Genomic DNA, 16,905 nt, shown 5'->3' with positions numbered 1-16,905 from the left:
GAGTCTGTTAGAGACACAGCTCCCCTTGTGTGTACACTCACTACAGGAGCAGGAAGAAAAGGTAGAAAAGCATCTTTGAAACATTAGCTTTTGAATGGCTCCCAAACTCCCTCCAGCAATGCTCTTTATTAGTAATATCCCTTCAAGAATGTAGTCTCCCTACCATCATCTGGATCCACTAATCAGTCTGAGACCTGAGTGCTTTAAAAAGCCAATGATTTGTTCCTCTTTTATGCTGACCCATGACCAGTGTCATCCTGATCCTTGGTTATGTTGCATGTTACATGTTTAAAATACCAGGCACTTAATGTGGCCTAATGTGTTTTCAAAATTTACTCACTTGCTTTGCCACCAAAGCAACTTATATTTTGTTACTATATATATTTTTTTCTTTTAATTTAACATTTTATTCAAATATGTCACAGGGTAGTGTCAAGATTAGGGACCTGTCTGTGTGTGTTTTGCTCCCAGTGACCCAGTTTCTCCCTCGTGTTGAATATTTATTTGATTCCATGTGTGTCTCCTTAGTCCCTTGTTATCCTGTGTTAAAAAGCCCCAGTCCATTCAGTTAGTTGACCCGTTTGGCTCCACCATATCTCCTAGCTCCCTCCTCTCCATGTGGCCCGGCAGTCCACTAGCTCTGCCAAACTCCCTCGTACCTCGGTCTTGGTCTGGCGTCAACCATCCTGTGCCTCTGGACTCCACTCCTCTGGCTCTGCCTTGTCCTTTTGTCCCTCTGGCTCTGTCAGGCTCCTTCATTCCCTCGGTTCCACCTCATTCCTCTGTCGCTCCGGCTCCACAGCGGCCTCCCCGATCAATACCTTCGCGACGGTCGCAGGGCGCCACTGGCTCCTCCTAGGACCTCCGTATCCTCCCCGTCACCCTGGCTCGTCAGCTCTCCATCTCTACCTTTGGTCAGCCCCATGGAGTCAGCAGCCACTCCTCCTTCATGGCTCCTCCCTCTGTCTGCTCCACTGTGGGTCAACATTATGGCTGTGGTCTGGGTCCAGCTGCGCTCCTCCTGCTCCAAGCCCCTTCTGTCTCCTCCCTGGCTCCTCCCTCAGTCATCTCCCTGGACTCTGTCTGCCAGCCCCCTCCCGAGTATCTGTCCTCCTCCGGAGCCTCCTCCTTGGTTCCTGCCCATCCCTCTCTCTGTTGTATCAATGGTGTGAGGACACACCTTCAAGGAGGGGGGCGATATGTCAGGATTAGGGACCTGTTTTTGTGTGTTTTGCTCCCTTTGACCCAGTTTCTCCCTCATGTTGATTGTTAATTTGATTTCAGGTGTTCTCCTTAGTCCCTCGTTATCCTGTGTTTAAAAGCCCCATTCCATTCAGTTAGTGTTTGTTGGGTCTATTTGTTGTAAAAAGTCACTTTTACATGATTCTTTAAGTTTTTTCTATTCAAAAAGAAAGAGGCAAACATAGAGATTCACTAGCCCAAATGTTTTGTAAAGGTGCAAAATTTCTGCAGAATTTTCATCTTTCAAACAAAGCAATTTGTTTGTTAATCTGCATGACTAACTTGAATTCATTGTGTAACAACAGTAAATGTAACCATAACTTTAAACTGTTATGGTTTTTATCTGAGTCCTCACTTTCATTGCGGGTGCAAAGGGGTTGGGAATGGAATAACCTATAGTCTCGCTGACTTCACAGATGTGGGATAGCATTTGGGACAAGGCTACACTCACTTACTAACATTTTTCACAGTCTCACTGGTAAACTCTTTACATAGTATTAGTTTAAGAATGATTTGGCTGTTGGTTATGGAATAATTATCTATAACAATGTGTTGAATCACTAAATAACGTATATATCACAATTAACTGTTATGCGCTATTAACTAAAACACCTCTTGATCTTTTTTCATTTAACAGATCCCGATTGACAATGTTTTTATTATTTTTAGTTTTAAATTTTTATTATGGTTTGTTTTCCCCAACCCTCAGTAAAAATATCTATGTACATTATAAATTCATCTTAGCCTCTTAACAACAACAACAAAAAACATTATAATACATTTAATCACATCAGCAGAAACAAAAATAAAGTCACAATTTGTAAACATTTTCCACAGTTTCGTCATTAAAACATAGCATCCATCTTGTGGTAAAAATTCAAACCAAAGACAAAAAAAGTTATTAATTAGCAGAAATCATATAACAATATTTTAAAATGGCCATCACAGATATGTAACAGAGCCTAAAGTTTGAAAAAAAAAAGCATACAAATAACAATGGACAGAAGTATTACATTACAAATAGATTAAAAATTAAGTCAAATCTAAATGTAAACATTACCAATCAAGATAAATAGTTTGATGATACATAATATATATATATATATATATATATATATATATATATATATATATATATTAAAATCCCTCAATTTTGTATTTAACATTCTTGTAAAACAGAACAGTTTGTAATAATAATGATAAAATATATATGATATAATGTCCCTCCAATGGCAGCAGTTTAACTATTGTAACTTGCTAAATCACATTTTCCCTATGAGAGAGCATTTTTTGCACATTTACTGAGAGGATAATTATTGTTTTGTGCAGGTGTAGCTAAGCAGGTTCTTAATATGTGCTTGTAGGAGCTCAGCTGATTTGTATACAGGGCTCAGGTGGTTAAGAAGATAGAGAAATTTAGTATATTAACTTGACACCCCCTTTTGGCTCAATGTCAGAAACGCCCCATGCCACCACATTACCACGGATACCACAACCACTCCCATCCAGCCGCGCTTGCTGAGATATCTCTTTTGAATCCAAAACACGGTCCCACATGTTCACTCCAGTCATCTTTCCTGTGAAGGCAAGTTCCGCATCAAATGTGTCTGGGATACTAAGATGCCTGAAGAAACGTCCATACTCTTGCCCCAATAGTATGCTTCCTTTGCTGCGTAACTCATGACCTTCGGCCACTCCGGGAGAGCTTGCAGCTTGTTGACCATTCACCCACAGTGAAGCCAAGCCCTGCTGTGAACTCCAGACTGCACAAATGTGCACCCAATGACCCTCTTGAGCTGCCCCTAAAGCTTGCACCAAATGGGTTTCACCATCGACGGTAAAAAAGACACTCCGTCCATTCAACACCAATTGGAGTTCGTAGGCATTGCCAGTTGTACTGTACGAGAAGAGGATGGTCTTGTTGAGTACCTGAGTTGGTTTTACCCACAGGCAAATTGTAACGGCATTGGTCTGAAAGGGTGTCTTGGGTGAGACTTCAGCATGTGCTGTAGATGAACGTGCGGGGAAGAGCAGCCCAGTGTCACAGCCTGGAAAGGAAGAGGAATTGAGAGAAGTAAAGGGAGAGTGTAAACAAACTTTGATTATCCCTGTTAGAAGGAATAGAACTGATCTGTTATGATGTCTGTTACCCTATTTATTTCAGCGGGAGAACCACTACATCACTCAACCCATTGCATCACTGAAGGCTTATGATTTTATCCGTCTATACTTCACAAAAATCTTTTGAGGAGGGCTCAACACAAAGTGTAAATAATAAAAATGTTTTGTGATGTTATCCTCCGCGCATCCTTTATATTTTAATGGGGGTTCTCCAAGTAATGAGTTACATTGTAAACATTTAGTCATTGTGAATCCTGTCCAGGATTTGTTCCTGCTGAGCCTCCCAAAGAGCGTCAAAGATCAAGAGACTTCTTTTTCTTTTGCTTTTAGTATTTATACACTGCTAAATGATCAGGGATAACCCAACAATGATCGCCCCTGTGGAGTTGTCTATTATAAGTTCATGATTGCATGAGCACATTAAATATATGGATGGTGATATATTTTGTGCATGATTAGCCGGCATAACCATTGAGAGGAGCTTCAACCAGAAGAAACTTAATTACAGTGGAAGGCTTGTAAAATGGAAAAGGATTGTAGAGGGCTTGGTTAATGGGATTGGTACATTCTCTCTCCTATGGGTGATTGCTTTGCTATGACAGGCCATGGCTCTCCTATCCTACTGTAGCTTACAATATTTTCATTACATTTGTCTTGGGTTTCCTGCTGTGGGAGAATGGAGATAAGCTAAGTCATTTTCTAAACAGTCTCATCTGGTTCTGTTTTCCCCCCTGGATGCTTTGGTGTGGTCGCCCTGCATAGCTGTTCAAAATTATACCTCCCTCTGTCTTTCATTTACTCTACCTCTACAAAGCTATTTAATGCAGAAGGCATGGGCATTCTCAGATGAAATAATTTTTAGCTTAAGCTGACTAGAAACTATATCCGGCTTACTGACAAGGTGATGCGAACAAAGTTTGTTTCCGAAACTCAGTAGGAGCTTGGGGAATATCTTAGGGGGTTAAACATTTATCAGATTTTGAGGGTATCAACCTCCTAACTTGGGGTGATGGTGGTCTGCTCAGAGGTCGTATGTAGTTGCGTATGAGCTGACACAAGTGCTTTGTGTCAGCTCAGTTGGCTAGTGATTTGATCTTATCATGTTGTTCGCATTAATCTTAGATTTACGGCTCAAAATGTACAGCACCAATGTACATCACTTGGGCAGTCTCTTTTAATCCTATCCAAATTGACCTCAGAAGATTAACTCATATAAAGCAAAAAACTTGCAATGGAATTGGTGCAGGAATTGGATGTTTTGTTTAGGTCCTATGGCATAAATCTACATGTGCATTTTAACTTTTCTATACACAGTGTGGTCTATTATCTGAGCCATTTCTTGCACATAGTTAAAAACTCTGAGGTTTGATTCCAGTTTGAATTCCAGTATACCCATGTTGACTCTCCATCCTCTTTTTTGCTCTAAGCTCCTCTCAATAAAGTGGTATAAATATTGACTAATTTTGCTTCTATAACTTGGATGTCTCACCTGATGGAAAGCTGTTTGCAAAGACTGATTTGGTGTAAAGGGTCAGCTGTTCCCGGATGGTTTGCAGCTCACTGGAGATGCCTGCTAAAGTCTTCTCCAGCCTACCTCCATTCTCTGTCTCTGTCACTTCTTGCATGAGATGTCGGGTCTGGACGCTCTTGGCTTGGGAGGCCTGACCTCTTTCCCCCAATTTCAAGCATTCGTTCTCTAGTCGCTCCAGTCGTGTAGTCTGGTTTACGCTAGCAGCCAGTAGCTGCTGAAGGGTTGCATCATGTTGTGCGGACTGATCAGCTGAGACTTCTCGGACACGGTCTAACGCGTTCTGCAGACGCGTCTCTGTTTGAATCCCAGCCCGTCGAACCGAGCTCTCAACCGCAGATGCACAAGAGCCACCGTACTGTGCCACAAACTGTAACATCTCTTCTCTCAGACTCTGCAGCTCCACCTTGATGATATCATCGGCATACTGCAGGAGCATGTTCTCTTTCATTTGGGAATTTTCCAGCATTGTAAAGAGCTTATCCCACTTAGTGAAGACTGAGCCTTTGCAGGGTTCAGGGGAAGGTGTGGGGGTCTCCCCTGAGAGAGAAATCAAGGGAAAGGAAAGGAGAGGAATGTAGAAAGAGAAAGAGAACATGAGTTTAGAGGACATGGTTTTTATATGTACTTAAAGTGACACCATTGAGCTTGAAGTGTTAGCAGCGGAGAGTGTGTCATGGTTCTATGGAACTCTGTGAACTATATAAAAAAGTGCAAGTCAATTTGTAGCTGATTAAATATTTAGATCTGGAAAACTCGTATAGAATTCAGAAAAAATAAATGTTTGATTTAACTCAACCAAAGAATAGCTTTTTTCAGTTTTTTGCAACAATGGGAGGATCCCAGAAAACAGAAATGCAAAATCTGTTTCTTCACATGATTAAAATATTTTGAACACCCTGACACATATCTAGGGTCGTTAATAAGGACATTTTCACTTATAAGGTAGAATACTCAATTTAAAAATAATGATCATCTCTTTTGATTTAAATTAAACCTATAAATGGTAAAGTTTGTTTATTTTGTTTAGGTTTTTTTTTCTTTTAATCAAAATGGTTAATAAAAATGAATCAGTTTTTTTTTTTATTATCTGCTTAATTCTATTTCTTTTTCCTTCTATTTTTCCCCCTGTTGTCAGAGGCATTCAGTATATTCCAATGACAAGACACAATCATAGAATAACCTCTTCAACAAACAAATGTTTATTTATGTCATATCACATAAATTCTGTTACACTGCAACAAATATTCCCGCATTCACAAATGTTTATACACATGATCCCAGTGAGTTAAATTGTTTGTATTTCTTTGTCTTTTCCCTTGCTAATGTAACACCTCTCTGAAAGACATTTTTACACACATGCTGACAGTTTATTTACAGCACGTAACTCACAGCTAACAGTACTGATCACAACGGAATATTAATTTACATACTTATTGATTGATTTTTATTGGTTACTCACCTTCCATCTGGTCCTCCTCAGTTATCTCGTTCAAATAATTGGGTACAAAGTTCACATCAATATCATCCTCATAATTCTCAGTTACTGCCATGGACAATGAAACCACCAGACACATGGCCTGGAGGAATGTCCACTTGCACATGCTGGCCATGTTTGAGTATGAACAAGGCTCAGTGTTTGTGTATAATTGTCTCTTTTTTTCTCTGGTGGTCTTCCTTGTTAGATGCTGAGCAATCGGTTGGCTGGACTCCTGCTTGTTTGGTGAACTGCAGCTGAAAGGGAACTGAGTCTGATAGAGGAGCTCTGTGGTCTATATAAACATTGCTCACAGAAAGAGAGAGAGAAAGAGGTGGTGGGAGAGAGAGTTAGCTCCAGTGAGAAAGTCTTCGTTGGAGGTATGGGTAGGCAAATTGTTGTACTGCTCCTGCAAAAGAGAGAGAGAGATTGGGGGAGGATGTTGGGAAAGAGGTATAAATTGAAACCTTGAAAGGGAATGTACCAGTGAATTTTGAAATAGTGGCTTGGAAATGTCAAAGGAATTTCTGTAATACCTAATACCTTACTGTAACTTACTCCTACAATCAGAGGGAAATGAATGGATGAATATTATTCAAGAACACTGATCTGACCTGTAATCTCTATCCAAAATTCGAAATTGAACTCCTAGCTTTAACCTTGACACTTAATGTCTATTCAGATTATTTCCTGTGACCCCTCTTCCTTCATCTAACTTGTATCTTAATCTTTAGGCCTTCTCAGCTCTTAATTTCATAGTCATATTTCTGATGAAGTTGAGCATTTTTTAACAAAGATCGAATACTACTAGTAACTACTGAACCACAACAAGTGTAGACAGTTGAGCATAGGATCCAGCTCTTGTGAGACAGAATCTCTTGTCTTTACCTGCAGTGCATCTCATTTGTAATCAGATTTTTAAAAGCTAGGGCATGTTAAGCTTACCAATGATGTCAGCCCTTTTAAAAAAACATGCTGGTTAGGAATGTTTTGAAGCATGGCAGCTGGTTTGAGCTGATTTAAGATGGTCCGTAGTTGGTCATGATCTGGTTTAAACTGGTTATGAGCTGATCTCGAGCAGGAGATAACCTGGGGTGAATTTCCCAAAAACATCTTAGCTAACTGTGGTTGTTAATTCCATTGAACTCTATTGGTAATGACATAATTTGCGACCATTGTTGCTTTTGAGAAAGCTGCACCCCATCTTAGGACCAGCACATAAACCAGCTCAAACCAGCTGCTATGCTTCAAAACATACCTAACCAGCATATGCTGTTTTTTTCAATAGGAAGGGCATCCAGCGACAGAAACACATCTAGCAACAGTTACTAGCAAGTAAGATCTTGTTGCCACCATTAATTGAAATTGTTATACCGTATTTTTCGGACTATAAGTCGCACTGGACTATAAGTCGCATTTATTTATCTTATTTCAACTTATTAATGAATAATGCTTTTTAAAATAATTAGAAATTCGAAATAATGGGTCCTGATTATTACGGCTGATATATCATAAAGAAAACATGCTTGTCAGAATGACTCAGAATTTGTTTTTTTTCTATGGGTACTGGGGTTTGAGTCATAGAAATGTGCTGTTATTTTGGTGTAAATCACAGGCGCCACTTTCACAGTCGTGCACATTTACTCAGAAACAATGACTCGGCCAACTGCAAATGATTTGATGCCTTCTAAACTTGTAAACAAGTTTAGACTCGTGAGGTCGACATTAATATGTTTGCAACACAACATGACTTTAACTGCAACAGATTTTCCAGAATGTGAGCTTTACATTAATCATTAGTCCATTAACAGAATTTTACTTTTCAACATATTCTCTGTTCTGCATGATGTTATCTGATGAAGATCATACCCCACAGTGTTTGATTTTCCACATTAATGTTGTTCCCTTCTGAGAACGTCTACTTCTTGTTCCCCGGTGCAAAAAATATGGAGGCGTATCTGAATGTGAACTCGCGCCAGGGTTACTGGACAGTACAAATGTGAATGACTGGTCTCGTTGTCTGAAGGGAACACAGTGGAAGGTCAGCTTTGGCTAATGCCATCAGTCTGCCACCTTGGAATGAAAAGTGCTGATCATGAAATTCTAACAGAACCTACACCATAATTGACGGCAAAGCTCGGACAATGAAGTCCTCTAATCTAGTTTTAAAATGCACAGTATAATCCATGACAACCTCACACCTACCACCCAAAATGTGGGCTGAGCAGGAAGGAAATATTAAAATGAACACCTGTGTATTTATCATTCCCTTGAAATCCATTTTTGTAATTTATTGTACATAAGAGTGCACATTGTTATCTGTTGTACTGAACCAAATGTTTTATGGCTGATTTAATGGAATATTTCAGCCTAGATGCAATGAAACATTTATAGTAGATGCTGTGCAGACAAGAATTATACAGTTAAAAACAGCTGTGAGGTGGTCTAAATCGTCCTTTTTAGAATTGATTGTTTTTTAAGAAGGATCCTGACTTGGGGTTATTTGGTTAATCTTTAGTCCGTAAAAAAAAAAAAGGATCTTATTTGATGATATGGAATTAAAAAAAACCCAACATTTAATATATAATAATATATATATCAAATAACTTACTTGTCTGCCACAATAATGTACTGTAATGTCTTTTTATATTATATATCAATAAAACTATTAAGAAAAACTATATTAATCTACTGTGCATCAGACGATAATATTAACATATTGTCAGATAGGCTGTTTTTCTTTTTTTAGCACAACCTCTGCTCATATGGCTGGAAAATCAAAAATCACATACATATGGATGTAAAAAAAACTTGAGGGAAACGGCTATAACTTTTGGTTTCTTGCTTTTAGTTATACTCGTTAGTGGTTGAAATGTATCTAAAACTGTAAAGATACCTTCTGCCAAAACACCTGGCAAAGATTAAATTGCTTATCTCTTGTGGTCTTTGAAAGTGTATGTCGATATTTCCAGTGAACTGTCTAGGGCCAGCAACGTTTCCCCAGCTGTCTCATTATGAAAGATTATGTATGACACTAATCCTTCATTAATATCCCCCGCTGTGTGTAGAAACAGGTGGGCAGGTCTTTTGCAACCTAAATGTCCCCCCTGAGCCAGACGAAACATCTCGTTTTCAGAATTATGTCCGTTAACCGACCGCCCTGACTTAGATGGTTTGCCAGAGCAGAGATTAGATTTGTTGTTGATGTTGGGTGGGAGTTTCCTACCATATTTTTTTGTTTATGATGAAGTGCCATTTTTGCTAGTCTTTGCTTAAAAAGGCTATTGCAAATTTTGTTTTACATGATTGTTTTTCACAGCCTGCAAATCTGATTTATTTTTTCAAATAGATTTTTTTCATGTCATAACTGTCACACGTCAGAGGTTACTGACTGGTACTTGAAACCTTCTGCTATGATTTTATTGGTACTGGTGCCATCCATTTGCCCCTCTACTCCATGATCTAGCATCATGGTGTCTTTTCACTTCCTGTTCCTACACTTATTTCATGGAGCTCCTCAAATTGCAAACCAAGACCTTTCTTGTGTTCAGATTCACCAAGTTATAGATTGTTTCCAGATGAAGAATGGCTTTTAAATGACCTAAAGTTACCTACCTATTCCAAGTCTTTCTGTTCTTTTAGTACAAATCAAGACTTTGAATTTTACTTTTAAGTCTTTTTACTCTGTGGGGTCATTTTTGCCATATGTGTGTGAGCTAAAACAGCAAGGCCTGACATTTTCAACAAAATTAATGAGGAAACAAATGACAATAAAATCCATATAACAACAACAACAACAGTGCATTTATCAAGAAAAGGGCTTAAATAATGAATCAGCCCTCACTCAGTTTTTCAGGGGAAATGACATGCACATTTTCACAATAGTCTAAATTTTTTGGACTCTGCTGGAGGTTCAGTGCATAATTTCTTGTATGTGTGTGAACTTTACTAACAATAACTATGGTATTTTTGCATAAATTATGGCCACGATGGTCATTTTTCCATAAGAACAGTGTGCTGTAGTGATTAATTATTGGTTTTGATAGGAAATGCAATGCTGTTGAGAGTGCTGCCATCTGTGTATCCTCGACAACCAGAGCCCATCCATCAACACGTCCGTGAGCTGACGGCGATGATGTCCCGGTTGGACCAGGCCAACAGACAGCACCTGCTCAGACTACTGCAGATGATCTCTGACCTTCACCCCCTGGTGAGTGAAAGAGAGACAAATGAGTGAGCAAAAGAATAAACGTGGTGTTTGAGGATGAAGGCTGGTCAAGGTGAGTTATTCTGGGCAACTGAAAAATTATTTGAATGTCACCAAGGGATTGGAGGGGTGGATAAATAAATGAGTAGGAATTGAGTGATTTAGCATTCATTTTAAAGCAGACAGCTGCAGTACAAGGTCAAAAATGGTAAAACAGTTTGATGGTTGACACCTCTAGCGATACCATAGTTGAGCATCCGCCAAACTGATGGGGAAATATCAGAAAACACATCCTAGGCTGCTTGTCACCCCCCCCCCCCTTTTTACAGGAAAAGACAAGGGGAAACCACACTTTTGGCAAAAACAGAACCAGTCATCTGTTTTTTTTACATTTTGAAAAGATTTAAGGGGGATTGAGGGGTAGCCTGCTGGCAAATAGCAGATGTGTGGAGTCAGAAGAATGCCTTAGTCATAAGGAGTTAATTTTGCATTGGGGAATAAGCACATGCATATCAGTCTTCTCATCAGTGAACACACTGGATGCCTGGATAGTAGTAAGATAAGGAAAGATAATGAGGCATTATTTTACGGTAATGTAGCCTATCTGTTGTCATTTCCTTTCATTTATATTTAATGAAATATAATCTTGCTGATCTTGCTGTTTGAGCATAAAAAGATCTACAAAGTTACAAAGCGCAAAGTCCAATTCACAAGTAAATATTTTATTTAACAGAAATCACTCTTTACAATCTACAACAAACCACTTATTTAGACTACAATGCATATTTTCCGGGATTGGTGATGAATGAGACGGGACCTGTTGCTGCACTGGAGAAGGCAACGAGTGTTAAAACTCATGTCGAAGACACACTAGCTTTCCCAAGGCAGATTAATTTTGAGTGGTTACAATCATCCGGGTTTAAATCGCACTCAAATTGATCTGATTTCTATTTCAGAAGGTGGCCTTCATTTGGTACAGGAACTATTCGAGCCGTTCATGCCAGACTGGGGAGAGAGGTGTTGTAATAATGTAAAATATGTGAAAATAGTGTGTTTTTTAAACAACCTAGTGTGAGAGCCTGTTCTAGTGCACCCCCAAAACAAAAGACATTGAAGTATAATAGGACCCCTTTAAAAAAGTGGGATTTTTAATGGCTGATTATTTAATTTGATCACTAATCTGAAATATGGTAATAGAGGAGAAAAATATTTTTATTTTTTACTAAAACTTTATTTCAACCCCTTTATTTTAACATTACGTTTAGAATCAATGTGCATATACTTTGAATATTTATTTATTTATTTATTTGCATTCATGCAGATGTTAAATATTACACAGTGTATTTTATCTGGCATAACCAACAATACTTGTCGTTGGTCATATTTCAGCTTCACCTGCTAGGATCCGTTGATGAGCGTTGTGACTATACCAGTCTGCCAACTTGAACAACACCTGAACCAGAACCTGACAGCATAGACTAGCATAGAAATTCATAATAGGTTTTCTTTGGAAATGGATGGATTGACAAACAAATAGACTAGAACATCAGTACCTTCCTTTTATAGTAAATCAGAAATCATGTGGGAGAGGAGATACCCCAGACTCTCTCTATCCCATTGCTGCTTGTTTATACAGCGATTTGGGAGCAAACGGGATTAATTATGATTAGTCAGTGGTTTTCACATCCTGACAGAGGCTGGGAATCCTGCTTCTGACAGGACGTCCTGTCTGCTGCCCTCCCAGCTTCACCAGATTCTCTCTTTGTCCTCTCAACCACTTCTAATTCAAAGGTGAAGTGTTTCAGAAAGAAAAATGAGAGGATTAAGCAAATCCTTGCTAAAAGGATGTGCTGTAGTTGGATTCATTTTATGCTGGAGAAAAGAGATCATGTAACCCATGTGGCTCATCTGCCTCTATTAGTCAATGCAGTTTTTCAGACATGAATTTCAACCAGCACAAGATTTAACTGATGATCTATATTTCTTCTGTGAGTCACTGTTCTTTTTTAAGGTCACCACTGCCTGCTATAACAGATAGACAGATAAATCTAGAAAAACTGTCCATAGCAGGAGGATGATTGGGACTTTCCTTCTGTTCCACATTTTTTCTCCTGTTACTATCTTCTCTAGTTTTTCTCTGCAAACTCATATAGGAACCTCAGGCTCTGGTTAATGAGTGGGTGGCACTGAAATCAACCAACCAGAGTGCTGCGGTTCTTCACACAGCACGATAACAACCTTAAGGGACCTCTGATGAAAGAAATGTTCAGGACCAAATGAGTGTGTTTGTGGTGATTTTACTATTTTTATTACACCCTGACTGTTAAGAGGCCAGATAGCATGTCCTTATGTGCCCTCACAGAGAACTGTAGAAGTGCTTTAAAGGGATAGTTCACCCAAAGATGAAAATACTATCATCAATTACTCACCCTCATGTTGTTCCAAACCCGTAAGTCCTTTGTTCATTTTCGGAACACAAATGAAGATATTTTTGATGAATTCCGAGAGTTCTCTGTCCCTCCCATAGATAGCAAGTGAACTATCACTTTAATACCCTCAAAACATTTATTTATTACTTCTTCATTCTAGAATTCGTTTTTGGTAAGAGATATAACAAGTGTAAAAAAAAATTGTGTTAGGGTCATTTTAGACCTGGGTATGTATTAGGGCTGCATGATAAAATGCAGTATGTTTGTAGTACCATTCGGTGTCAAAAATACTTTTTGTTATATTATCTATGAAATTAAATGAGTGTAAGAAACATTTGTAAAATATATCTAACATATCTCACACTTTTGGGAGTTGGTAAACATGAACACGAACACCTATTGACCATTGCAGCATTTAAAATGTGTCACTTTTTTCATTTGAAAGTGAAAGTTTATGCAAGTAAAATGAATTTATTTTGTTTGATACTTATATTGTTTTGATATGTAGGTTTTATAAATTTGGACTGTTTTTGAGCAATCATGAGTTATAAAGTCAAAGTCATTCAGTCCAATGGGGTTAATGCCAGTAATGTTCTTAGGTTTAATTATATATACAGTATATATTTCCATTCAGATTTTGAATGCGTTATAAGCGTTAAGTTTGGCCTTATCTTTTTGTTTCCTCAGGTATTGTCGTCTTTGGTGCCATCATTGATCGGTTATGTCAGTGACAGTGATCTAGGTGACACTGCTTTGGGTGTGTTGGTGAACGTGGCTCAGGCAAGCCCCGCCTCTCTCGTTCCCTTCCTGTCCAGGCTAAGAAATGTGGGTCAGAAGAACCCTTGGTTCCTGGGACACATCGCTAAGATCCATGGAGCAGTGGGTCTGAGTAGTGAGGTGGGCATATACTTCACAATATATGTTGATGCTTCAAATCCAGCTGGTTGAACACTTAATGTGCTTGGTCATACTGTATGTCCCAAGATTCATTAGACAGATCCAGTGCTTTAATACTAAACAATTATGACCTATTGTACTTCATTTTAAAGTGGCATTCAGTAGGTCTATACATGCATAACTTTTCTAAATGTTTGTGCCGATACCTCAAAGATAGTCGGCACTCTACTATTGAATTGTCTCTGAATTGTTTTTTTCTTTTGTTTTGTAATTACACTGATACAAGTGCTTTTTAACTCTGCACAATAATTAATTCCCTTACCTGTCTAACCAAAAAAAAAAAAAAAAGATTTAGTGATACATTGAATTGTTTTACCATGTGTACTATTCAAAGGACTCTTCACAAAAATACTGTTCATTTAATTAATGTGTAAAACTTAGCAACAAACTATTGAATACACTTTTGAAAATGTAGTGCTCAGTGCGTGAGATTCTGAATCACGTCTAGTTCATGTTTACTTAGACCACTACTAAAAATACTGCATTCAGAATGCATTTTCCAGCATATGCGATGACACACTACCCACAACCCTTTGCAGTAATAGCTTCTTATCTCCTTCTTATCTCATTGTTAAAATGTCAAAGTTTCATGCCACTTGTAGCCCTGGCAGGGCTTTTTCTTCTCACATAATACAATAGTTTGAATGAATGTATTATTTTGTTAACATTGCATAACAGTTTATTTATTTTGCTTCACTGACTGGCTGGCTGTACAATGTATTGCAGAAAGTTTTCTGCTGAAGAGAACTATCTCAGTACTTATCAAAGCTCAGGGATGTAGGTTATATGCGTGCCAACAGGAACCTTGGAAGTTTGACAGTAATCACTGTGAGAATTATTGTTGATAGGGGTGAAAATGTTACACTAGTGGTACTTTGATGACTGTAATGGTGTTGCTTTAGGGGTTAAAGTAGACAACATAGAGGAGTTGTAGCATGTTAAAACTGCTGTGATCTTTATTGGACGTGACACTCTTCACATTTCTGTTGGAATTGAAGTTATAGCTGAAACAGCCATGCAGTGCTTTTTTCCTGGTTTCTTCATGGGGGATCCCAAAGCAGATCTGGGCAACATTACGGTTATTGTAGCAGGCGGTGAAGATTTAAGATGAATGAGGAACATGAATCCCTATGTTTGTGTGTGTGTTCATGTGTGGATCCCGTGGTTTCTTTGTGTTAGTGTATTGGCATCCTGGACTGTTTGTTCCAGAGTTTTTGCATTATTATCAGAGCTATTCCATCATGTTAGAGGGTATTTTTGGGGCCTGGAGAAGTTTTGTCATGCTCTGACATTACTGCTTTTTTCAGTTTCTTATAAATATCTAAATGGCTAAAGTATAATCTCACTGTAATCAGCACAAACTGTGCTATAATAATATGTGAGCAGCATGTATGTACATGCTTGTGTTTTTGAGAAAAAAAAATGTTTATGCGTGGTTAGTGAAAAACTAAAAATTGTAAATCACTTGAATAAGGCAAAAAAACACATAAAGAACAATGGTTCCCGGGTCTTTTGAGAACTGGAGCTTGTAGCCTAGAATTTTTCTTTCTAAATGATGTGAAAATCATCTTGTTTACTCACTCACAGAAAACAATATATTGATTTAAATTTTCTAAGACACTTTTTGTTGGTAAAAGTCATATGCGAGTAGGCGTCAACTATCATGAATATCATTGTGATTTACACCTGAGAAGACAAAGGCCTGCATAATGAGCTGCATAATGAGCCTCTAAGTCATCTGTGCCACTGAGAGGGAGGAGTTACAAGAAAGAATGTGAGAACAAAATAAATCTATAGATTTTTATGTTTGTAGTTTATTTAGAATATATTTAATTATCCCACAACATAATTTATTATCCACTTGGGAGTGCAGTTAAACAGTTTATTAGGAACAATCAAAGCTGACTTTCAAACTAAATTTTTTGCATTATTACTCCAGTCACACAATCGAAATCCTTTTAACAATCTGATTTTCTACAAAAAACATTTATTGTTATTATCATCATTATTATTATTATTATTAAAGTTGAAAAGAGCTGAGAATATTTTTCAGGTTTTTTAGGTAGGATAAATTGAAAGAACAGCATTGTTTGTTACATTTGTTACAGTTATCTTTATTTGTTACATTTATATTATTTACATCAAGCTTTTGAATGGTATAGTATTGTATATTGTTATTGAAACTTCATAATATTTCACTTGATTATACATTTAGTCAGGAATTATAGTTTGGAAAAAGTCTTTGGAAAAAGTCTAGTAAAATGTTTACACGTTATGTGAAAACTAGTACAAGTATATAAATAAATAAAAAGAGACTTACTCATGTTTATGATCTCTGCTGAATAAAGTGCTTCATTCTTTTTTTCTGAGGAAATCCAAATCACATCACATCTTTTTGGGGTGAATTATGTCTTATTCCTCTCATCGCGAAGCAAACAGTAGAATAAAAAACTTGAACAGTCTCTCTGCATTGTTTTCTGGTGTATGGGTGAATTCAATCCACGCGCTTCAGTGAAGCATTATAATCTCAATAACGCGTTCAGCGCGGGGGGGCGTGGTCTCATTAGAAGATAAAGAAGGGAGACGTGAAAAACGGACATCGCGTTGTTTTCATATGAATTACTTTATCACAGAATATCTGTTTTCGGCAGCATGTAGACATGTCAAGCTTTCTATAGATATATCTCTCATGTCTCTTCGTTGAGTATTCACGGAGTTACAGTTCATTTTAATGACGTGTTTGTAAATGAAGATCAGCGCAGACAAAGGCTGCAGACAGCACACCTTGTTTGTTATCTTTATTTTATAAGTGCACAAAGTTTTGTTGTTATTATGTCTGTATACAAAAAAAGTAAACCCTTTACAGATTCGATTGATGTATTGCTCTTATCTGTACGATTAAAACTGAAAGTGTAATTTAAGTTCTTTTCAGGGTTATCAGGAG

At 37.9% G+C, this 16,905-nt stretch overlaps 2 protein-coding genes across 5 annotated transcripts in view; one reads left to right on the top strand and one right to left on the bottom strand.

Moving 5' to 3' along the window:
- Positions 1 to 16,905, top strand: part of LOC132101283 (ventricular zone-expressed PH domain-containing protein) — a 162,642-nt gene that overhangs the window by 35,983 nt on the left and 109,754 nt on the right. For 3 of the 4 annotated variants that reach the window (XM_059506113.1, XM_059506110.1, XM_059506111.1), the window contains exons 5-6: positions 10,415 to 10,578; positions 13,692 to 13,901. In XM_059506113.1, the coding sequence (XP_059362096.1) occupies positions 10,415 to 10,578; positions 13,692 to 13,901 (374 nt within the window). The remainder of the gene's footprint in view (positions 1 to 10,414; positions 10,579 to 13,691; positions 13,902 to 16,905) is intronic. The other variant, XM_059506112.1, reaches the window with a different exon arrangement.
- On the bottom strand, positions 2,476 to 6,692 carry LOC132101282 (pentraxin-related protein PTX3-like). The gene is made up of 3 exons (XM_059506109.1): positions 6,354 to 6,692; positions 4,853 to 5,431; positions 2,476 to 3,290 (listed from the first exon to the last, which is right to left on the bottom strand). The coding sequence occupies exons 1-3, from the start codon at positions 6,502 to 6,504 to the stop codon at positions 2,659 to 2,661; spliced, it is 1,362 nt and encodes a 453-aa protein (XP_059362092.1). The 5' UTR covers positions 6,505 to 6,692; the 3' UTR covers positions 2,476 to 2,658.

This window comes from Carassius carassius, chromosome 23 (assembly GCF_963082965.1).
Source record: "Carassius carassius chromosome 23, fCarCar2.1, whole genome shotgun sequence".
In the NCBI taxonomy this organism is placed as follows: domain Eukaryota; kingdom Metazoa; phylum Chordata; class Actinopteri; order Cypriniformes; family Cyprinidae; genus Carassius; species Carassius carassius.
The sequence above is the reverse complement of the archived record's forward strand: the minus strand, read 5'-3'. Positions and strand labels throughout refer to the sequence as shown.

What these genes read in the sequence shown, in the direction of transcription:
- LOC132101282 (XM_059506109.1), bottom strand. Translation starts at nt 6,504, where the DNA reads ATGGCCAGCATGTGCAAGTGGACATTCCTCCAGGCCATGTGTCTGGTG. An exon ending in TGAGGAGGACCAGATGGAAG is followed by an intron (nt 5,432 to 6,353) that starts GTGAGTAACCAA and finishes TTTCTCTCTCAG; the next exon opens with GGGAGACCCCCACACCTTCC. An exon ending in TGCAAACAGCTTTCCATCAG is followed by an intron (nt 3,291 to 4,852) that starts GTGAGACATCCA and finishes CTTCCTTTCCAG; the next exon opens with GCTGTGACACTGGGCTGCTC.